Source organism: Nannospalax galili, unplaced genomic scaffold (assembly GCF_000622305.1).
Source record: "Nannospalax galili isolate Female #2095 unplaced genomic scaffold, S.galili_v1.0 scaffold116, whole genome shotgun sequence".
Classification (NCBI taxonomy): domain Eukaryota; kingdom Metazoa; phylum Chordata; class Mammalia; order Rodentia; family Spalacidae; genus Nannospalax; species Nannospalax galili.
Genome location: NW_008340206.1, coordinates 161,872 through 186,445, shown reverse-complemented (window position 1 = coordinate 186,445; position 24,574 = coordinate 161,872). Strand labels below are relative to the sequence as shown.

The 24,574-nt window shown below is 40.7% G+C and overlaps 1 protein-coding gene across 1 annotated transcript in view; it reads right to left on the bottom strand.

Moving 5' to 3' along the window:
* Window positions 1-24,574, bottom strand: part of Ctnna3 (catenin alpha 3) — a 1,668,564-nt gene that overhangs the window by 1,541,124 nt on the left and 102,866 nt on the right. Inside the window, exons 4-5 of the mRNA XM_008835377.2 lie at window positions 15,482-15,648; window positions 3,371-3,490 (exon numbers count right to left, since the gene is read on the bottom strand). Coding sequence (XP_008833599.1) covers window positions 3,371-3,490; window positions 15,482-15,648 — 287 coding nt within the window. The remainder of the gene's footprint in view (window positions 1-3,370; window positions 3,491-15,481; window positions 15,649-24,574) is intronic.

Genomic DNA, 24,574 nt, shown 5'->3' with positions numbered 1-24,574 from the left:
CAGGAAACAAGGTCAAGAATCAACAAATGGGACCTCATTAAACTAAAAAGCTTCTGTAGATCAAAAGAATCAACCAAGGAAATGAAGAGAAAACCCACAGAATGGGAGAAAATCTTCACCAGCAACACATCGGACAGAGGTTTAACATCCAAAATATATTAGAACTCAAAAAACAGAGAATCAAGACAGGAAGTAACCCAATTAAAAGATAGTCTAGGGAGCTGAACAGAGAGTTCTCAAAAGAAGGAAGTAAAGATGGCTAAGAAGCATCTTAAAAGATGTTCAACGTCACTAATAATTAGGAAAATGAAAATTAAAACCACTTTAAGATTTCATCTTACCCCAGTCAGACTGGCTAAGATCAAGAGAACAAATGATACCAAATAAAATGTTTTTTAATATTTTATTTATTATTTTTATGTGTATGAGTGTATTGTCTGCATGTAGGTAAGTGCACCCGTGTCATGCAATGCCCACGGAGGACAGAAGAGACTGTTGGATCCTCTAGGGCTGGAGTTACGGACAGTTGTTAGTGGCCATGTGGGTGCTGGGATACAAACCCAGGCCTTCTGCAAGAACACCCAGTGTTCTTAACCACTGAGCCATCTCTCCAGTCCCCTACCTGACTTTTAAAAGTAAAGCAAAACACACTGGTTTTAATTGTCCACAGTCTGAGGCCAAAACTTTTGGCACGTATGTTAATTTGAATGATAACCAGCCCTTATAAGCTGATGTGTTTGAACACTTGGCCCACAGTTGATGGCACTGTTGGGAGACGTTACGGAGCCTTCAGGAGGCGTGTCCTTGCTAGAGGAAGTACAGCACCAGGGGCAGGTTTTGAGAGTTCATAGCCTCACCCCATTTCCAGTTCCATCTCTCTGCTTCCTGTTAACAGCTGAAGATGTGAACTCTTAGTTTCCTAAGCCTGCCTCATGCTGCCATGCCTCATCTGACACTATGGTCTCTCCCTCTAGAACAATAAGCCAAAATGAAGTCTTCCGCAGTTGGTTTTGGTAGTGATATTTTGTCACAGCAACAAAAATTAACTAATACATCATGCTTCTTCATTCACGGAAACAATAGCACCAATAATGTTTGAGTTCCTGCCTTGGGTCAGACATTGTGAGCCTGGAGAGGATGCAGCTATGGAGGTGGAGACAGATCCTGTCCTTATGCAGCTCACGTTCTGCTACAACAAAGAACAATATGCATTGTTGGATCAGGAAACAAGTCTTGATGAATTCCCTGTATAAGAATCCTGCTTTTATAACAAGGAAGTTTTTTTGCTGAATTAGCAATTTTACACAGATCTGAATTGTTTCATATATATATATATATATATATATATATATATATATGAGTGTGTGTGAGAGATTTATATATATATATATATATATATATATATATTAGTGTGTGCTTGACAGATTATTTTGAGCTTTAAAGGGATGGGATTGATGATAAGACACAAATCCTCCCAGATCAAGGAGCTGGTGGTCTGAGCCCTGCCCAACCAGGCAACGCAACACCCCAGGTTTGGAGTCAGGGTGTCTTATATTGGGAACTCAGTTTCACACCTCAGTACAACCATGTTAGGAGAGTTAATCAACTCACTTTATAGTTCTTTCACCTATAAATGATGTTAATAAAACCAACTCCAATGTATAACTATAATATTTAGTGACTTAATTCATAAAAGTTGCACTGTGTGTCACAGAGTGGAGGTTTAATCCATTCTGTATGGTGGATATATACATACATGTGCATAGGCACTCTGCCCACTCATCTCCTTACACACTCCCAGTATCATCCTCCCAGAGTGCTGCCCTTCCACCCTTGAAGCATTTGCCTTCCTCCAGATTCACAATTAGCTAATGTAAGAATCTAATCACTGAAAATGTGCTAATGAGAAGGAGGACAGTGATATAGCTGCCAACTCCAATACCACTTGGTGGTAAAATATGATCTTAGGAACAAAACCAAACTAAAAACGACACTGGCCAGAACAGTGATTCATGGTGTGAATGCTAAACAGCAGGGCCTGGGAGTTTACTGTAGCAGTGCTCAGTAACCCTTTCGGTAGCCATGACTGCCTGCTATGTGTGCTGATACCCAGGCCAGCAGTAATTAAAGAAAAAACTTAAGCCTTAAACCAATACTGTATCCTTTTCTATATATATTAAAGTATGTGTCAAGATAACCCATTTTCCCTAGCCTAGAATAGTCTATAAAACAAAGATCACTCAGAAAAATAAGACCACGGAAAAGTTAGCTATCCAATTCTGAAAATAAACTGTATTACATCTATAATGGAGCAAGAATCTAGAACACAATTATCTTCTTGGGGCTAATTTTTCTAAACCAAACCACATGGATTTTACGAGGTTTAACTGCAGTTACAAGAGGTCCTGCTCTGAAAATCCCTCCCAAAACTTGTGAATCAGGCAATGGTAAGACTGTCACATTGTCTGACTGACACACTAACAGAAAAGCGTCTCAAGCGCCGAGTCAGCCATTTAGTCGTGTTTCTAGACACCAACTACCACTGAACACATCTTCATGCAACCTAATTTAAACATCTAACGCGATGCTCTGATCCAATGAGCACCAGAGCAGCATAAAAGCTTAACAAGCCTGACACCTAGTGACCATAAAGAAACTGCAGCCGACCCTGTGAGACGCGGTGGCCGGTGGTCACTGTGATGGTATCTCCACAACGCATGGAATTTAAACATTGTGAACGTTAGATCTAGACAGTGCCAGTTCCAAAATCAACCTTGTAAGTGTTTCCTTTATTTGTAGAATAATCTTGGTGACTACCCAAAAGACCAAACGATGCACATTTGTTAAGTACTATTTCCTTCAACCTCCCACATTTAGCAAGTTTTTATTCCTCCTCAAAGATCAAAAACCAAAGCTAAAAGTCAATTCCAATTTTGGCAAACCTTGTGACTCTTTCCCTTCCTTTTCTATGTGCATTCACTCCCTTTCCCAGGTCTTTGGGAGATTTTTTTTCCCCTTCGGATACGCCCTGTCAAACATAAAAGCCGCGTGGTCAAGTCATCACAGAGGTTCACTTTGTGCTGCTGAGCCATCATCACTCAAAGGCTGGTTAGACCTCACAAAGCAGCAGGAGTTTTCTTTAAAAGAGGTATAAGGACATGCGCAGAAACTCCTAAAGTACCCGTCTAAAAGCAAGGACCACACGAACACTGTAGGAAGCCAGGTGAGCACAGACAGATCAGCACAAGCTATTTCTGCCCCAACCATTAGAAGACAAGTCTGCCCAGACCTGCGCGCACCTCTGACAAGCAGCACAGCGCGAAGCCTGACACGCTCCACTTCCCCACCATAGGAGAGCACCGACTCCTACCTGCTGACGCTTGAAGGCTAAATAATCTAGATTTTCCAGCTCCTTCCCGAGCTTCTGGTAGGTTTTCTGGAGGTCAGATTTGTTGGAAACGTTTTTAAGAGACTCAAATGTTCTTTGAAACTAAAATGAAAAGAAAAGCAGATCATTAGGGTAGCGGTCGTTTTTTTCTCAAATTCCCAGCTAGCCAATAGAGTCGATACCAAGCTTAAGTTTCTACCACCCATAATACAAAGACAGCAAACGCTAGCTAATTAGCTTCCAGAGGACTAATTGAGGACAATTACAAAGAGGTAGAAACTATGACATGTGTAACCAGTGCTACAGCGTGAATGAGAAAACTATTTGGTCCTCATCCCAACAAAAAGAGCAGATGCCATTCAAAATAAAATGACCTTCATGCTTTAAGATATCCTGCTGCATTAAAAGAAAAAATTATATCTGATTATGCCTAATTTTAATTCATAATTTAAGGCATAGTAAAGCAATATTCAAACAGTTCTTAGAGCTGTGGAGATGGTTGATTTGGTAAAGTGCGTCCCACACACGCATGAGAACCTGAGTTCAAATCCCCAGCACCCACGTAAAAGCCAGGTACAGCTGCTCACGTCTAATCCCAACTTTGGGGAGGCACAGACAGGAGATTGCCCAGGCTCACTGGTCAATCAAGCCAGCCAGTTGGTGAACTTCAGTGTCAGTGAGAGATCCCTTTTCAAAAAATTAAGGAAAGTGATTGAGGGAGGCACCTGATGTTGACCTCTGACCTCTACATGCACATGCAGAAAAGTGTATACCTACACCATACACCATACACCAAAAACACATACACACACACACACACACACACACACACACACACATACAAAGAACTCTGTTTGGGAAGATGAAGGGGATCAGTGGGAACAAGAGCGAATGTGATCAACATACATTATATACATGTATAAAAATAGCATGATGAAATTCATTATATAATTTATATATACCAATGAAAGCTCTTTAAACAAAATTCTCGAATTCCACTCATAGAAACCAACAAATATGTGCAAAGTTAGCTGCTGGCATATTTTCCTGTCATGGCGTGAGACCTGGCTTGTCTCTAGAGAAGAGGTGCAGAGAACCAGCCACTCAGCGCACATTAGAAAGGAAGCTCTTTCAGAACTTGTATTTCCACTAACACTAACATTTTGATATTCATGGCACTGTGGTGTGCTCAGCAAACATTTCTGCTCTATAACACAGATGAGGCCGGAAAGTTGGTTCTGCTGAATGGGAATGTCCCTGCCCATGCTCAGGTCACATGATGGATAAGTCAGGGATAAATTGCAGTAGATCACAAAGTCCTGCCTACTAATAATTAAGCAAAGAGGGCTCACAAGAAATTGAATTCCTGGGGTTTTTTTAGTAAATTAGAGCAGACTTTTGGAGGGTTCATCATTGAAAATGTCAAGTGACATAATTTGCAAGACATTTTCATTTGCTCTGTATGTCATTTATTTCCCACTTTCTTTTTTTCAATGTGTATGAGTGTATTGCCTGCATGTATGTAAGTGTACCCATGTCATGCAATGCCCGTGGAGTTCTGAAGAGGGTATTAGATCTCCTGAAACTGGAGTTACAGACAGCTGTTAGCTACCATGTAGGTGCTGGAAATCGAACCCAGGCCCTCTGCAAGATTAGACAGTGTTCTTAACCATTGAGCCATCTCTCCTACCCTGGTTTTTCCCATATTTTTACTCTGTACCATTAGATAAGATTTCTATAGCGATTTCACTGTCTTCACCATATCAGAACCCTCGAATCCCATGAGACAGGTCAGTAAGATTTTATACAACATAATTGTTTCCAGGAATGTGATTTGACCCTCGGTATATCAAACTCTAAGGAATACGTCATGTTAAACAGCAGTCCACTGAATTAAATTCTCAGTTTCATGGAAGCAACATGTTTATCTTAATCCAAGGTGAAAGAAGAAAATGACATGGAAAATAACCATGCTGAACTGAGCTTCCATAGAAGGACAGCAAACTAAATCCAACAAACGGTCACTTAGCATCTGCTACGTTCAGGGCGCTATAAACATAAATCACATATCCTACCCTGAAGGAACTTACAGATTATGGGGGAGAGTAAACATGAAACACAGACGTGGGTTTCTGACATTTATTGAGTGTGTTGAGCCAGGTACTTCATGTGTTCGAACTGAACTCATACAAACAACAAGATATCCCATTTCTATTCCCATTCTGCAAATGAGTAAACTTGGTTGAACAGAGGCATTCTTCAATATCTGAGGTCTGTCTACCCTTCACTAATTTTACCATACCCCAAAATAGAAAACGGAGTGTAAAAGAGAGATAAAAGTAGAATAGGGTGTAAAATTTTGAACTGAGAGTGACTTAAAAGGCTCACCTCACATGGAGGACATGAGAGGATTGGAGTTGGGTCACAAAGAGGTAGATTTCACAGTCCCGAATGTGATCCAGTGCTACCCATCAGTTTACTAGTCTCAATTTTGTTTATATTATTTGTTTATTTATTAACTTATTTAATGATTTATATTTGGGGAAAACGGGTGGGCTATCGCATGCATGTGGAGGTCAGGGGACAATTCACAGCAGTCAGCTCTCTCCTTCCACCATGTGGGTCCTAGGGATCAAATTCAGGTTGTCAGGCTTAGCAGCAAGCGCCTTTATCCACCAAGCCATCTCACTGACCCCCACCTATCAGTTTAAACAGCAAACAAGCTCTTTTAACACAGTTTTAATGACCTTTATATTAAGTATTTATCTTACAATATATAATCATTTTTGTGCCTTGAACATGGTCCCTTCTTACCGTGTTCAAACAAGATCCAAGGCTCAAAACAAATGATTTTATCTTTGAACTAATTACTATGAGCTATTTACCAACCAATTCATTAAATTTTAGAATATTCTTTATAGACTACATTTTCTCTTCCTAAAAAATATCAGCTCTAATTAAAGATTTCTTCTCATTTATGTATGTGAATATTACAGGACTCCAAATGGGAACAGGAGGAATATACTTGTAAGACTTCAAAGATAGGTTTAAGGAAGAGATTATAAATCAAGAAAAATGTGGACTATGTATTCCTCCCAAACCTTAAAGCTGACATGATGATAGACAGTGATATTCTTCCTCTAAACATCCCTTGCCTGTATGTCAAATACAGTAGTTTAGATAAAATATAAGACTTTCAGAAATCCTGTGTGTGTGTGTGTGTGTGTGTGTGTGTGCTTGCATGTGTGCGTGTGTGCGTGCAAGTGTGAAATCTTCAGCTTTCCAAGCAGGTATTACATGTACATATGAGCAACGCTAAATGGACTCAATAGGATGTATAGATATATATACATATGTGAATATATGTAACAATAATTAAAGAGCAGTTCATCAATTTGAGAGGGATTAGGGGAACATGGGAGAAGTTGGAGGGGGAGGAATGTATGCAAATGTTCATATGTAGCGGGGGATGCAAGTATGTGTGCTTGCATGTGGAGGTCAGAGGTCAATCTTGTTCCTCGGGTGTTGCCCGCCTTGTTTTTGAGACAGGGTTTTTCGCTAGGACTTAGGGCTCACCAGGTCCACGAGGCTTTAAATCTCCCTATGAAATTGCAAGCTTTTTTCTGGATAATCCTGCATATGTAAGTGGCTTTTTGAAATTTAGAGAAGTAGAGGCTGGTGAGATAGCTCAGCCAGTGGAGCAAAGCTTGTCAGTCAAGTCTGATGACCTGAGTTCAATCCCTGGGGCCCATATATTATACACTCTGCAGCCCCAACTACACACACACACACACACACACACACACGCACACACACGCGTGCATACATATTATACACTCTGCAGCCCCAACTACACACACACACACACACACACACACACACGCACACACACACGTGCATACATGCACACACACACACATTTAAGATGAGAAATGTTGAAAGGAATACTTTTACTTTGTAGATGAAGCTGAGGCACAAAAGATAAAAAATGAGCTTGGTCAAGTTGAGTCCTAGATTTTTTTTTTAATCTTTTTTATACAGGGTCTCCCTGTAGCCCCAGCTGTCCTGGAACTCACTATGTAGACCAGGCTGGCCTCAAACTCACAGATCTGCCTGCCTCTGCCTCCAGAGTGCTGGGAACTAAAGGAGTACGCCACCACACCTGGCAAGTCCTAGATTTTAAAAGGACAATATTGACTTGGTTTAAGAATTCTTCTGTTTCTCAGGGCTTGGCCACTGAAAGTGCCTCTGAGATTTTCTACATTAGTAATGCACTGTAGTTTCATTGTATTGGTTATTTCTCAAAATAAATTATATCCTCCCAGTTGGAGCTAATTTGGAAAATGAAGCACAATTAATTGAAGCGATTTCAATATTCCTGGAACCTACCTGTTCACAGTTGTAAGAGGGAATTTAAATTTGAGCCAAAAACTCCCAAAATAATTTGTTGCTCTTTGAAATTACTCTGAGTTGTTTCATTAGCTTATCATAAACTAAATTCAAACTTAAAAAATAAATCCCTTGGAATCAAAAACAAACCTAGGCATTTTCTAAAACTGTGATGATTGAATATTAAAGTGATCTCTGAGCTGAGAAACAAATCCAATTTTGTCCTATTTACCTTATCATATATCACAGGGTAAATAAGAAAAGAAGGAAAATATGTAAACACATCCCTATGCCCGTGCCCACAGTAGGAGCAGGCATTGTAAACACTCCAGAGCATTTTCATCACGTTGTCTCTGTTCAGAAATAATAATAATAGCAATCCATCAAATGGAAGAGCTGAGGCCATGATTGCTCATCTCGCATTAAAATAACTGAAAATCTGTTTTACAAGGAAAAGCAGAATAAAAAAGGCACCAGGGAAATGTGTCGTTTGACTCAGCACTCCCTCTCCCCCAAAATACAGCTTTTCTCCTTTTCCCTGACAATACATATTTAAATAAATCCAAGCCAATGTTCTGTACAAACTCCACAGCCAATCAGTTCGTAAAAATTATGTAGATTCATAGAGTAATTTGAGAAGGCGTACAAGAGGAAATCCGCTGAAACAGCAAGAAAAAGTATACAGCCAGAGCTCCGGCAAGTCGTGCTTTGCGAAGACCCTGCTGCCAGGGCCCTGGTCTCCTGCTGTAGTTAGATCGATTGATTCAAATAATCACAGCTCCAGCAGCCTACAAATCCCCCGTGAAAAAGGTCCAAGGGGTACTGACTGCTCCAAAACGGGAGCCGGCTCAACAGCTTCCATTTCCTTATTTAATATTTTGCACCTCTTTACAAAAGTCTGGGCACTACCTGTAGCATCAGACAGAAATCCAAGATTCACTGTGTTATTTGTAAAAAGGAATATCCAGAAAGAAATTTTTTGTGTGTATGAGTGTTTTGCCCGCATGTGTGTACGTGCACCCATGCTATGCAATGCCCACAGCGGTCAGAAGAGGGTGTCAGATTATCTGGAACTGAAGTTACCTGTTGTGAGCTACCATGTGGGTGCTGGGAACCAAACACAGGTCCTCTGCAAGAGTAGCCAATGCTCTTAACCGCTGAGCCATGGCTCCAACAACCCCCAAAAAAAGAAATTTTTAAAGCCCGAAGCACAGGCTTAATATAAAACTTGTCTAGAGAAAAAAGGAATTCAGACAGATATGGCAGTGTACACCTTTAATCCTATACTTCGGAGTCAGAGGAAGAGGCAGGTGTATCTCTGAGTTTGAAGCCAGCCTGGTCTACATAGTGAGTTCCAGGCCAGCCAGTGCTATACAGTGAGACTCTGGCTCAAGAAAAAGGGAGGAGTGAGTAAAGCTTGTTTGAAATAATAAAGATAAAATAGACACAGAGGACAGACTTGCCTATGTTCCAAATAAGGTCAAGAAATAAGAAGATAGGCCACTAATCTGGAAAGACACGTGTACATCAAAAAGAAACTTTATTATTTATGTTCACGAATGTTTTGCTTGCATGTATGTAAGTACACCACGTGCATGCAATGTCTACAGAAGAGAGAATCTGTTCCGGTGGAACTGGAGTTACCAACAGTTGTTAGCCGCCAGGTGAGTGCTGAGAACTAAACCCACGTCCTCTGCAAGAGCAGCACATGCCCTTAATTGCGAAGCCATCTCTCCAACCCCCAAGAATCCTATCTTTAAAAAAGAATCTATGACAATTGTATGTGCCTGCATTGTTGCTGGCTATATCATTCTTCTTGCGGAAGGCACAGTCCACACTGAGGAAAATACTTCAAAGAGCAATTTAAGGTTGATGGTACAATTTAAAGGGAGCCCGGTTGGCTAATGGAAAGATATAACTCTATACTGCATTCGAACACACAAGAATTTAAGGGTGGGAGGTATAGGTAGGAAGAACGAAGGTGGAAAAAATGAAGTTGCCAAAGGCTCTCAGAAAGGCCTGAGGACGCAGCTCGGTTGGTAGGGTGCTTGCCTGGTATGCACAAAGCCCTGGATTCGATCCCCAGCACTGCATACGCCAGGTGTGGTGGCACGTGTGCCCCCATCACTGAGGAGATGGAAACAGGAAGATGGAAAGTTCAGGGCATCTTCAGCTACACAGCAAGTTCAAGGCCAGCCTGGGATATGTTATAGGCAGTTTCTGGGGAGAAATGGACCTTTCTTGGAGCAGTGGCACACTCTTTTGATCCCAGAACTCAAAACACAGAGACAGGAGGATCTCTACAAGTTCAAGTCTAGCCTGGCCTACATAGCAAGGTCCACACCAACCAGGGCTACTTAGTGAGACCCTGTCTCAAAAAACCAAACCAAAAAAAAAAATTCATCTTGAAGACTTGCAACATAAAATAGAAGCTGCTTAGGATGCATTGCTGCAATATAGAAAAGCTCCTTTTCCATCTTCATAACCTGCTGTAAAGCTTGTCATACCCATAGACGTGCATCATTGAGGGAGAAGAAGGGAGAGGGATAGGTAGAGGCAAATGGGAAGAGAGGGAGAGAGGTTATAGGTAAAACCAACTTAAATTCTGGTTGTACATAATGTAGAATAATGGCGAAAGGGCGATCCATTCGTGAGTGTACTTCAGGGGAAGCAAACTTGAGAGTGGGAGCACCCAGAGAACCCTCAGAAATCTTGAGGACGGCATTGCACTCTAACAAGGCATGGAATGACAATGCAAAGCGATTATATCTAAGACAAAGAGATCCCAAGAGGTTCAACAGCTAAAAAATGTACCAAGAAAGAGACAGGCACCACATAGAAAAGTTTAACATCCACCCCCCAAGGCAGTGAGGAAGCAAAAGCCTGTCCTAAAAGGATGTTCTGAATTAATTTTTCCATTTTCTATTTCGTGATCATTGGTGATACATTTAATTGACTTCAATTTCTACATCGTGTATGGTTTGCTGTAGTTACTGTTACAGTCATTTGTCTCCTCCTCTCTGAATGGTATTGGGGATTGAGTCCTCAGGAATAGGTTGCTCACAAAATAAAACTGGGAGAGAGATCCAGACTCAATAACACAGAAACAAAAGAAATGTGAAAACTCAAGGCAACATGACTCCTCCAAAAGGTAACTCCTCAATCTTTTAATTCAAAGATAATTGTAATAGGTAAGATGCAAGATGAAGATTTCAAAAATTAGGCCAATGAGATGGCTCAGTGGGTAGAGCAATTCCTGTGCAAGTCTCATGACCAGAGTTCAAGCCCCAGAACCCACATAAAGGTACAAAGAGAAAACTGACTCTACCAAGTTGGTCTATGATCTCCACGCAAGTGCTATGCATGTGCACACACGTGCTCGCGCGCATGCACACACACACACACACACGAAGGGGCAGAAAGATTATAATGAATACTGATGCAAACAGTGTCTTTTAGACACTCACAGCCAATGCACTCATGATCTCACTGCAGTTACGGTTCCTGAACAAGATTAGGCCCAGCAACATGACATGGAAACAGGAAGGGCTCACGAGGTCCTATCCCTCCCTAAGGGACAACTGACAGTAGTGGGCTAGAGTAAAGGATGTAAGCACTGATAAGTTGCCCCATGCTCCAGTAAGTAACCATGTTGATGCAGGCAACCCTATTTAACTCAGTGAGTCACATATACACAAAAAGACATGAATGTGGGGTGGTGGATTTGTTGAGAAGGGTTTCAGTGGAGAAGGAGGGGGATGAGAAAGGGAGAAGAACTAAAATTCATTATATGCATGTATAAAACAAAGAATTTTTAAAATCGATACTTTTTTATTTCAATTTTTTACTAGGAAAAATGATCATTGACCTCATAGAGGATACAATCAAGCGAGTTCAAGACAGGATCTGAAGAGGAAAGTCAGCAACATAAAACAAGATGGAAAAAAATAGATGAAGAAATCAGCAACAGGAAATTTTTTTAATCAGTTAAATGAAGAAAAATCAGCAAATTCTGGAAAAAAAAAACAGAAATGCTGAAAATGAAAAGTCAATGAAACAAAAAAAAAAACAATAGAAAACATCACCAACAAACTCCACCAAACAAAAGAAAGAATGTCAGGGTCGGAGGACAAGGTTGAGGGACTACTACATTCAAAGACCAATTAGGGAAGAATAATAAACACCTAAGAATTATGAGCTACTATCAAGAGACCAAACTTAAAACTCCATAGAACAGAATGAGCAAAGATAAAAACTAAAGATATATTCTATCAATGAAATTACAGCAGAAAATTTCCTAAATATAGAGAAGTAAAGGGACATCCAAAAACAGGAGGTTTTTTAGAACCCCAAATATACGTGCCCAGAAAAGACCCTCTCCACAGTATAACATAATCAAAATATCAAAAATACAAAGGCAAAGTAACAATATTGGAATATGCACGAGAAAAATACTAACCTAACAAAGGCAAACACATCATATCAGCAACCCTGACAGCCAGGAAAACATGAAGCCGTGTATTTCAAGTTCTGCAACCAAGTAAGTAACTGCAAACCAAGTTAGCTATATCCAGCAAAGCTACCTTTAAAGTTTGACAGAGAAATAAGGGCATTTCAAGACAAGTGCAAACAAGCAGTTCATGATGGGACTGCAGTTCAGTATGGGCAGTTCAGTAAGGGACTGCCGAAGACAATTAAGGAAAAGTATACTCAGGAAGAAAAACAGTATGAATCCAAAAGCACAATGAAGAATAATTTCATGAGAGGAACAGGTTAACAGAGGGGCGCTAGAAAGGAACTCACCATGTCCACCACAGTAAACCAGCAAATCCTCAGGTAATAAGAGGGAAAGAAAAGAAAAGAAACAGCAATCCAACCCACCAGAAAAACAACCAACAAAATTACAGGAATTAGTAAACATATCTCAGTAATAACCTTAAATGTAAATGGACTCAACTTATCAATAGAGAGATGCAGACTAGCTGACTGGATTTTTTAAAAAACAATACAACTAGCTTTTGTCTCTACGATACATACAGAGACTGAGTCAAAGGATTAGAAGTCATCAAACCGAGTAACTCAGAACCCAAACCAAGTCGGCATAGCTATTCTGATACCTAATAAAGTAGATCTCAAACCAAAATTAATCAGAAGAGATAAAGGCCACTACATAGGAACAAAGGGAACAATTCATCAAGAAGGTATAACAACTGTAAATGTATCTGTACCACCTGTTGGGACTCCTAATTACATAAAATATTAATGGACAACAGAGGTCTGTTACAAATAGAGGGTGACTTCAATACCCCAATCTCATCTTGAGAGATAAGTCATCAAAACTAGGGGCTGGAGAGATGGCTCAGTTGTTAAGAGCACTGGCTGAGTGCTCAGGGACCCAGGTTTGATTTCCAGCACCCACATGGTGGCTATAACAACCAACTGTAACTTCAGTTCCAGGGTAATTTGACACTCTCTTCTGACTTCTGTGGGCACTGCAAGACATGGGTGCCCTTACATATATGTGGGCACCACACTCTCACACAAAAAAATAAAAAATAAGTTAAAAAAGCTAAAAAAAAGAAAACCAACCCCAAAAAACTAAGTTAAATTATACCATAGATCAAATGGCCTTAAGAGATACCCATAGGGGCTGCAGAGATGGCTCAGCGGTTAAGAACACTTGCTATTCTACCAGAAGACCCAGGTTCAATTCCTAGCACCCACATGGTGGCCAACAACCACCCATAACTCCAGTTCCAGGGGATCTTACACCCTCTTCTGGCCTCTGAAGGCAATACACACATGTGGTACACTTACATACATACAGGCAAAACACTCATATACATAAAATTTTTTAAAAATTTTTGTTCTTTTTGAGACAGGGTCTCCCTGTAGCCCCAGCTGTCCTGAAACTCACTAAAGTAGACCAGGCTGGCCTTGAACTCACAGAGATCCGCCTGCCTCTGCCTCCCAAGTGCTGGGATTAAAGGCGTGTGCCACCACGCCCAGCCTATAAATAATTTTTAAGAGATATCTGTAAAACATTCCATCCAATAAAAACAAAATACAGGTTCTTTGCCACCTTCCTTCAAATAGATGACACTTTTGGTCACAAAGAAAGTCTTAACAAATGCAAGAGAATCAAAATAATTTCTTGTGTCTCATGAGATCATACCAGAATAAATTGAAAAATCAATAGAAAATGAGACTATAGTAACTATGCAACTAACTGGAGACTGAACAACACACCCTTGAGCAATCGCTGAAGAAATCAGAGAAGATATTAAAATTCCTATAATCCAATGAAAATGAAAACACAACTTATCACAAACTTTCATAAACAACTAAGGCAGTTCTAAGAAGACAGTTTAGAGCTACAAACGCCTACAATAAAAAATAAGAGTGATGCATTAATCTACAGGTACAGCAATAAAACATTAGGAGTCCGTTTAATAGTATTATCTGTTTAGCAGAATAATAATATCAGGCTCTCCCCTATGGCCTGCGGCCTGTCAGGCTCCTACATCTGGTATCAGATATAGGCTCCAGCTTATGAAGTAAATCTTTAATCCTATTAGAAAGTAGTTGGTTATTCCCATAATATTTATGTCACTATTGCAGTGGTTGGAATATTTTGCTGGGCCAATTGTTGAAGCTTGCAGGAGCCACAGCTGGGTAAAGTTAATGATCAATTTTCTCTTCAGGTGGCATGAATAGCCCCTTCTAGCACTAGGGGTAGTAGAGATGAGGCTTTGAAGTCAGCACCAGCTTGATTTCTCTTGTTTGTTCTACAACTCATGTATGAAGTGTCTTTAGCAGTAGGGTCTGTGCTGGATCGCTTTAGTGTCAACTTGACACACCTGGGTTGAGGGAGCCCCAATTGAGGAATTGCCTTCAGAGGACTGCTCTGTGGCCAGGTCTGTGGGGCATCTTCTTGATTGTTGAGAGATGTGGTAGGGCCCAGCCCACTGTGGGTGGTGCCACCCCCTGGGCAGGTAGGCCTGTGTTGGATAAGAAAGCAGGCTGAGCATGGGCCAGGGAACAAGCCAGTAAGCAGCGTTCCTCCATGGCCTGTGCCAGCTCCTGCCTCCAGGTCCCTGCCCTGAATGCCTACCTTGGGCTCCCTGATGAACTGTGACCTAGGAGATGTAAGACAAATAAACCCTTTCCTCCCTAAGTTGGTAATGGTCAGAGTATTTTGTCACAGCAATGGAGAAACAAACACATCTCCAGCTTGCACACAAAAGGCTGGGTGAGCACAGAGGCTCCCCTGTGCTCCCAAGGCTCAGAAGACAAGGCAGGGGATTCCTGGCTGGCTATACTGACCGAATCTTGGGTCTGGTTGCAGGGAGAGACCTGCCTCAGTCAACAGCTGAAGAACAGCCGAGGAAGACCCCCAAGACCAACCTCGTCCTCTACACACACTCACACCCAAAACAAAATCTATTAGTATAGGACAAAATAATCTCAGTGGTCAAAAGTCTAGAATTTTCTCTGCCACTTCTTCATCAGCAAGCCATCTGCTGTTCTTTAGGTTCCCAGTGGCAAAGTTTCTGAGGCATTGATAGGTCTTAACAACCCATCCAGTCAGCTTCTGAAGGGTGAAATTAAAAATATGAAGTACCAGACTGATGGAATGCCAGACTTCAGGGATTGAAATTAGTGGAAATAAAACCAAAGCAAACTAAGCCACCTTCTACTTACAGATGACACATGTTGCAAGAGACACATGACATCAATCATGTCCGCCAGAGTAAGGAGTCTTGTAACTGCCACCAACAAGGCACGGGCAGCTTGAACCACAGCCTCCCTTTTTGGGAGATAGCAGGGGTCCTCTGTAAATCTCTCAGCTGATATCTTCAGGGCTTTACCTGAAAAACACAACCCCAAATACTTGTAATTTAAGCCTCAACTGTATCTACTTCAACATTAATCAGTCACCCAAATTCTAAGAATATTCCATGACTAAGCATAATATTAAAATACTGTCACTCGATAGTTAGGACACTGCATCTTAATAAACAGTGCAGTTTCAAATCAACACTTGTTTGTGATAGATGTTCTGGAGTTTAAAGAAGTATGGTACCACCTTCCTGTAAAGAAAATTGTAAGCTCAACTGACTAGTAACAGCTGATTTTTTTTAATTGCTGTCTACTTCCACCATGCTGAATTTCCATTGCTGTGAAAGTTTCCTTACCAAGACTTAAGTCCTAAAAGTGTATGATTATGCAGCTGGGGAGATGGCTCATTGGTTAAGAACACTGACTGTTCTTGCAGAAGACCCAGGTTTGAATCCCAGTACCCACATGGCAACAACAACTGTCCGTAACTCCAGTCCAGGGGATCTAACAGCCTCTTCTGCCCTCTGAGGGCATTACACTTACCTACATGCAGTCATAACACTCATACACACAAAATAAAAATAATAAATAAATTTTTTAAAGCGTATGTTTATAAAAGTTTAGTCTTCACTGAGTTACTTTTTTTTTTTTTTTTTGGTCTTTTTGAGACAGGGTCTCCCTGTAGCTCCAGCTGTCCTGGAACTCACTATGTAAACCAGGCTGGCCTTGAACTCACAGAGATCCACCTGCCTCTGCCTCCCAAGTGCTGGGACTAAAGGCATGCACCACCATGCCCGGCTGAGTTACTTCTTTTTTGAACATATATTTTTATTGAATTTTTGTACATTCCATACAATAGATCTCAATCATATTTAGACCCCCTCTTCTATATGCACCCCCCATAGCCCACCCTCAGGATTTCAGATGTCTCGCCATGTGAGTTCATCCCCTGGAGCCTGTTCAGTTTTTCTAGTGTCACTCCCTTAAAGAAGGTTGACTCTTCCTCACCCAGCAGTAATCAACTGCCAAGAGTTCCTCAGCTAAGGTTGGGTCCTCCGGATCATTTCCTCAGTTCTATGCTGGTTTTTGTCTGATTGAGTCTGCATGTGTCTTGTGCATGCTGACACCATTGCTGTAAGTTCATGTGATCAAGGTCCCAGAAACCTAGAAAACTCTGTTTCCTTATGGTCATGCACCACCCCTGGCTCTTACAATCTTTCCTCCCCCTCTTTTGCAGGCTGGGTAATAACTCAATTGATAGGGTGTTTACTTAACGTACATAAAGTACTGAATTCATTCCCCAGAACCCCCATAAACCAGGCACGGTAGAGCACACCTATAAACATACTACTCCAAAGATGGAAGCAGGAGGCTCAGAAGCTCAAGGTCATAGACAGAGGCACTTCAAAACCAACCTGGAATATACTAGCATCTCTCAGATAAGAGCTTAACATAGGCAGACTACTCTGTACCAATATAATAAATAAAGTATATCCTAAACATTAGTCCCAAAAATAATATTTCAAGTATTTAATTGTCAGAAAAATATCATGTCCACTATTTTAAGGTCTTTTCATTTAAAATACATTTTATTATATAAATAATATGTGCTCAGTTGCTTTCAACATTTCCAATTCAGAAGAGTCTAAAACAGACAGGGAAGGCTGCCTATTCCCACCCACTTCCAGTAACAGAGTTCACCGAGAATTACTACATCTACTATTTTCAAGGTTTTAATAATATTTTATTATTTTTATTCTATGTATGTGAATGTATCGTTACGGATAGTTGTTAGCTGCCATGTGGGTGCTGGGAATCGAACCCAGGTCCTCTGCAGGAGCAGCCAGTGCTCTTAACCACTGAGTCAGCTCTCCAGCCCTATTTTCAAGTTTTTAAATATAAGCTTATTTAATCATTAGCTGGCGAGATGGCTGAGTGGTAAAGGTTCTTGCCATCAAACCAGACATCCTGTGCTAGATCCCCAGATCCCGCATGGTAGAGGGAGATAATCTGTTCCTGCAGGTTGTCCTCTGGCCTCATATGAGTGCTGTGGCATGGGCGTATGCACACACACACACACACACACACACACACGTGAAATTTAAAAAATTTAACTTTTTAAACCCACAAAACATATGATCTGGTTTGTCCCTTAAAAGGATGAAATGTGATACAATATTCTTTCAATCTGTTTTCCTTGGTCTTTTTGAGACAGGGTCTCCCTATAGCCCCAGATAGCCTGGAATTCACTATGTAGATCAGGCTGGCCTCAATCAGAGGTCCACCTGCCTCTTCCTCCTAAGGGTTGGCATTAAAGGCATGTACCACCACACCCAACTACTATCATTTAGTCTTAATACCCATATACCTAAGAATTTTACCAACCTAGTTTTCAGAGCTAGATAGTTCCCTAAAGAAAGGTCAAGCATCCCCAAAGCATTCTCCTATTGTAAGCCCAAAAGGAGTTAGGATTCCCCCAAAAACAAAATAGCAAAAAACTACAACAGCCAGCTCAGTCAGCCTGATCACCAGCACTAGCTTTCTATGAAATTCTTAGCAACTCATATAGTTCTTTCTGTATCAAACTGATCATACAAACACAAACATTATAAAAACACTACAGGGAAAACAAACAAAAGATTCTGCTCCCCAGAGCAAAGTACTGGATAAATGTGGAGCTCTTAAGAGGTAAACATCACTACTATGTTAATATTTTATCTCTTTTTATGTGAAGATTTATTGTGTCAAATCAAAGCTACTCTATAAAACCTCCAGAAATTTTTCTTTTTTAAAAAAAATTTTTAATTCTTTGAGAATTTCATACAAGGTATTTTAATCATAATCACCCTAACTCCTCACAGATCTACCCCCACCTCCCTACCTATTTTAGCTATTTTTTTCATTGCTGTGATAGAACACTCTGACCAAAACCAACTTATGGGGGAAAGTGTTTATTTCCTCTTACAACTCCCAGGTCACAGTCCATCACTGAGGGAAGTCAGGTCAGGAACCTGGAGACAGGAACTGACTCAGAGACCACTGAGGAATGCTGCTTACTGGCTTGCTCCTCTGGCTCGTGTTCAGCCTGCTTTCTTGTATAATCCAGGACCACCTGCCCAGGGGTGGGCCCACATCACTCAACAATCAGGTAAATGCTCCACAGACATGCCCACAGGGCCATATCCTTGAAAAACCTGACCCTCCCTCCCCTAGACGCCATTGGTTGTCCACACCTCCTCAGTCAGGGGGTCTGTGAGCCCTTTCCCCTGCTGTTAGACTGCTGATTGGCCTGATCTTGTGCGTCCCTTGTGTCTGCTGTGAGTCCATGAGTGCAGTGGGTCTGTTGTATCCAGAAGACGCTGTTTCACTCTGGTCCTCCCTGGCCTCTGGCTCTTACAATCTTTGCCCTCCTTCTTCTGCTATGGTCCCTGAACCACGTGAGGCAGGCAGTAGTTTTAAGTTCCTGCATTATCCACCATCTACTGCACAAAAAAAATAAAACCTTCACTGATGAGGTCTGATACCTGATTGGTAGAAAAAACACAAATGTAGAGGGTAGTTTGTCTACTGTGTTCTATGTTCCCGTCTAGGGTCTGTGATCTCCCCAACCATGGGTTCTTGGCCAGATTTACAGTACCAGGAAGGTGTTTCCTCCTGTGGAATGAGCCTTAAATCCAATCAGAAAACATTGCCCCCATAACATTCATGCCACTATTGTACCCAATGGCATCTTTCCACCAGTTGTTACTGCAGTTCACAGGGTATACAGCTCAGTAAGACTTGATGACATCTTTCCCCAATACTATGAGAGCTAGCCAGTATGGAGAAAGCTTCCTGGTCAGTACCGACTGGATTTCTCCATGTCCTGTGACCAATGTGTGTGGTGTCTTCAGTATAGGGTCTTGCCATCAAGCAGAACAATTTCTTAATTGTAGAGCTATAGCAAACTCTCCCACTTCGATCCATCATGAAACTCTGCTATCAACCACTTCATTTCAGGGGTTCAACTGTTTATAGTCAGTGGACTATCAACGGTGACCTTCATTTTCAAATGCCTACCTCCCAGGATGACTGAAACTGGTATTTACTGAACTGGGTAAATGCCAATCCTGAGGAAAAAGGACAGGTCAAAACTATTGTCCAAAAAAATGAACAATGAATAATTTCATTGAGCAGAAAGGAGGGGGCATGTAAAGAGAAAAAGAGCTACGAGTTCCTTCCTTGGGGTTACCACTCCAGAGTGAGAATATTTGGTAAGGAAAATAACAACTGTCACTAAGAGTCTCTAGTGTTTCAAAGAAAAACACAATGTAAAATCGCCTCCAATAATGTGCTAGCATAGAGAAATGTGCTAGCACAGATTCAAGAATCATGTGTTACTATAGACCCATAAAGATTTTAAAATAATGACTGACTTTATAGTAGCTTATGGATTTTTCAAGTTGTTTTAGGTATTACACTTGAACCCTATTACATTTAGAGTGATGTTTATCATTTTCATGTAGAACCCTTTTTGAGCCAGGCATGGTAGTTCACATCTATAAACCCCACATTGGGAGATAGAGGCAGGAGCATGCAGAGTCCAAGGCCAGCTTTACCTATGCAGTAAATTTGAGTCCAGTCTGAGCCACATGAGATCCCTTTAGGAGTCTTCATCAAAATTTTCTTGAAAAAAAATTTTTTAATCCCATTTTCTTTAGTATCTATTCTTTCTTTCACCTCTAGAAAATTCTCTTGTTCTAAGATTCCAAAACTCAATGAATACTGGGCCAGCATTTGGTTCTGTCATTGAACCATAATTTCTTTTTTTGTGTGTCTTTTTTGAGACAGGCTCTGGAACTCACTAAGTAGATCAGGCTAGCCTCAAACTCACAGAGATCCACCTGCCTCTGCCTCCCAAGTGCTGGGGCTAAAGGTGTATGCCACCATGCCTGGCTTCAACCATAATTTCAATCTGAAAATGGTCTTAATATGAAGTGTGTATAAGTGAGGTTTTAAAAGCAGCACAAAAACCAATTAGCTGTAAAGAACATGTAGTGAACTTCAACAACTCCTTTCTTTCCATAATGATCCATCAGACACACAGATGCACTGGCTCCTGATAACCCTTTATAACCAAGGTCTAAGAGTACTCTTCAGATTCATATTTCTTGATGTGATAAATTTTAATTACTTACTGGCTTATCCAGTCATTGGTATATAACTGGTATTTTGACGTCAAACCAGCCTCTCTTAATGATTCTTTTGTTACTGATGAAGTAATAAGCCCTGCCTCTGCAGGAACATGATGGGAGCACGCTAAACATGAATGTTTTATAATCTTTTTGAAGTACTAATACCAATTAGAGAGCCTCTACTCCAAAATGTTTCATGTTAGTGTAAGAGAAATAATGGGAATTTGGATTTTAAGAGACCTTTCTGTTGCTCGTCTGGAAATGTATTGAAAATTTGGGAAACAAGATCATTCTCTAGAAAGTAAACTCTACAGTCACGGTATACACAACGACTGGAGGAGATGCACACAAAGGAGCAAAGAATTTAGTTCAAATCCTAGGACAAGATGGTAATGAACTATATCAAAGGCCAAATGCCAGTCATCTTAAAGAAACAGATTGAATCCCAGGTTCCAGTCAATAGCTAACCTTAACTATACAGTGATGAAAACAATTGACATAGCTAAAGAAAAGCGTTGCTAATCACAAAAGTTGACAGCACCCATCCAAACAGTCCTAAGAGCTAGAATTCTACCTACAGGATGTGAGTACTATACCTCCTCTGGTATGATTTTCTCCATAGAACTGACAGGTGGTTCTGATGATTTTTTACGTTTCTACACTTGAACCTTTACTTTGTCCAGCTCCCGTCATTCCATCCCCATTCTCACCAATAGTCTTCTGGTTACTGCTATGTTTCCTGGGTTGATCTGTCTTCAATGAGAGAATATCCTGGCTGGGTCACTGTCTTTTCCACCACATAATTTTTATAGAAATTAAAAATAGAACCTGTACATTTAATCAAAGTTATAATTAAAAATATAAATTCTAAGAGGGTGAGATGGCTTAGTGGGTAAAGGTACTTGAAGGCAAGGCTGATGAACTGAGTTCAATCCCTGGGACCCTCATGGTGGAAGGAGAGAACCGAGTCCCATAGATTGTCCTCTGACCTCCACACATGCTCTGTGCCACGTCCTTCCACATACACGCAGCCTAGATGGCAGGGAATGGACTTACACTGAGGGATGTCTGAGGACACTAACTTGAAACGATAGGCCTTAACACAAATGACAGAATTATGAATTCTAGTGGGGTGGCAGGGCATGGGAGAGTGTCAATGAGAAAGGGGTATAAAGATGATTAAAATGTTCTGCATGAAATACACATTCAATAAAAATTTTACAATAAAATAAAATAGTACGTCCTAATATATGTACAAATATAATAAATGTTTTAAGCAGATTTTGATTTTACATTTCAGCTCCATCATTGGTTAATGTAGTTTTGTTCAAGACACAAATCGGATCTTGGCATATACATCTATAAAGAATCTTAGTTGCAAATAACAGAATCTATCCTAGCTACTTAAAGGTAAAGGCCCAGAAACTCAAATTCAAATGCAATTCAGGCAGCAACGTCAGCCAAGATAAACCTCTACCACCACCACAGCTGTGTTTCACTGGAAACCATACCACCACCAGCAGCAGCAGCACCACCAGATCCAGAGTGGAGAACGCGTTAGGGTCGTCCTGAAAGAAAAAAATGTATCTGCCACTAGATGGCAAGAAGAGCCTCTATCCAGCGTGGTCACTCGGTTAACTTCCCGCAAACTTCCAGTCTCACAGGGGTGCGTATTTTTGCAGACCTGAGGCCACATTCCCAACTGCCAGTGAGTCTAGGAAATGTATTTTTACCTTTCAAATCCCTGCAGCACTGTGCCTACCAAACAGCCACACTAGAAAGGAGCTGAAATATGTCAGGTGAGCCAACCCACACTACCTCATCAGACTTGTACTGCTGAGAACACTGAAACTGTGGTATTTGATGCTGCTCTCCCCGTCTCCTCTACCATTCTTAATATTAGGACATTAAATTCTATCTTACTTCCTCACATAGATTGCTCTTAGGATCATAGCACTGAAAAATGTCAAAGTTTTGGGGGGAAAGCATGACATTTTATGGATGCAAGCAACACTTTATACTTACTAAGTATTTAGAGCTTATCATGCATTGAAGAACTTTAGATCTAACAGTCATAAAAGAGGAGGAAAGGGAAGTGCTTAGCCACTAAAGGAGTGCCTTCTCTCATTATATTTGACATATGGCCATTTGAAACACTTAAATAACGTCCCTGAAACCTTAAATAATTCATCTATTTACCTGTCTCAATGACTCTCAAACTTAATAATTGGTATTAGAACCAGCAAGATGGCTCAGTGAGTAAAGGCACTTACCACCAAGCCTGACAACCTGAGTTTGATTCCCAGAACTCATGGTGGAAGGAGAGAATCATCTCCCACAAGTTGTTCCACAGATATGCACATATCCACATGCACATGTACATATACACACACACATATATATATATATACACACACAATATAAATGTAATTTTAAAGATTTCTTTAAATTTTATTTATTTTAATGTATGTGTATGTGTATGCCTGCTTGTTATGTATGTGCACCATTTAAGTACAGGTGCCCAAAGACATCAGAAGAGGGTGTCAGATCCCCTGGAACTGCAGTTACAGGCAGTTATGAGGCACCTAATGTGGGTGATAGGGACTAAACCCGAGTCCTCTGTAAGAACAACAAGTGCTCTTAACCACTAAGCCATCTCTGCAGCCCCAATGTAATTTAAAAAAAAAAAAAGAAATGACATTAAGTCAGAATTATAAAGGAGGAAACTATTCACTTTCTATAGACAAAACTGCCCAGTTCTATGCCTTTCAACAATTAAGCACACTCTGCTAACTATATTTATATTTACTCAACAATGTCCCAATTCCTAGCTTATCTAATGCAGTCTTTTCTGTTTCAGGATAGCTTCAGCCTTGAATGAGCAGTACTAAGTCATTTAATTTCATTAACTCAGTCTCTGTTCTAGGTAAACAACTTACAATATCCTAACTACTAACTTTATCTTTGCCCAGAATGTTCCTTCAAATGGATCCATTGAGTTCATCGGTTCTTTCAAGATAATACCCTGAGCATTCTTATTTAACCAAGTTTTTCCATAGACCTCACTCAGATGAAAATAGAAAACTAGTAAAAAGAAATAACCATTTCCAGATTTAAGTTGAGCCAATATATGGAACAGTGATGAAAGGGAGGTGAGAGATGAAAGCCAGAAGGGAAAAGTCTAGAAACGACAGGGGAGTCTGTCCTCTGCAATACAAAGAGGCTCAAGCCAGGAACTGGCAGGATGATGCAAGGCAGAAATGACTAATAGATATGAAAGCCAGTGTGATTAGCTCAATCCCTGTGTGTGGAACACTGTGCTCCCTGCCCTTTGGGGAAGCTCATCACTTACCCCCAAGTCACAAGATGGGGGCCCTTTTCCCAACATAATTAGGAAATCACTTGCAGAGAAATAAAGGACATAAGGGGGTAGTGGATGCCAGAATACAGTTCTGTATATCTTGGAACTTGGGAGCTTCAAATCTGTCCTATGGTAAGAAAGAGGGAGAGTGCCAGAAAAAAAGGAAGATGTGGAATAAAGGACAAGGTGCCCAACCTAGAGATGCCTCCAGAGGACAGACAAGCGCATCCCTGATGGGAGGCTAGCAGTTTCAGAAGCTTTTCTCTGTGAGGGAAAAAGCAAACTCTGCAAAGCCATTACATGATTGGTGACAGGCTAAACTTTTATAAGAGATTTAGAACCTTCAGAGATATATAGGCATATATATATATACATACATAAATATGTAAGTATAACTTAATTTTAATCAATGGAAAATAA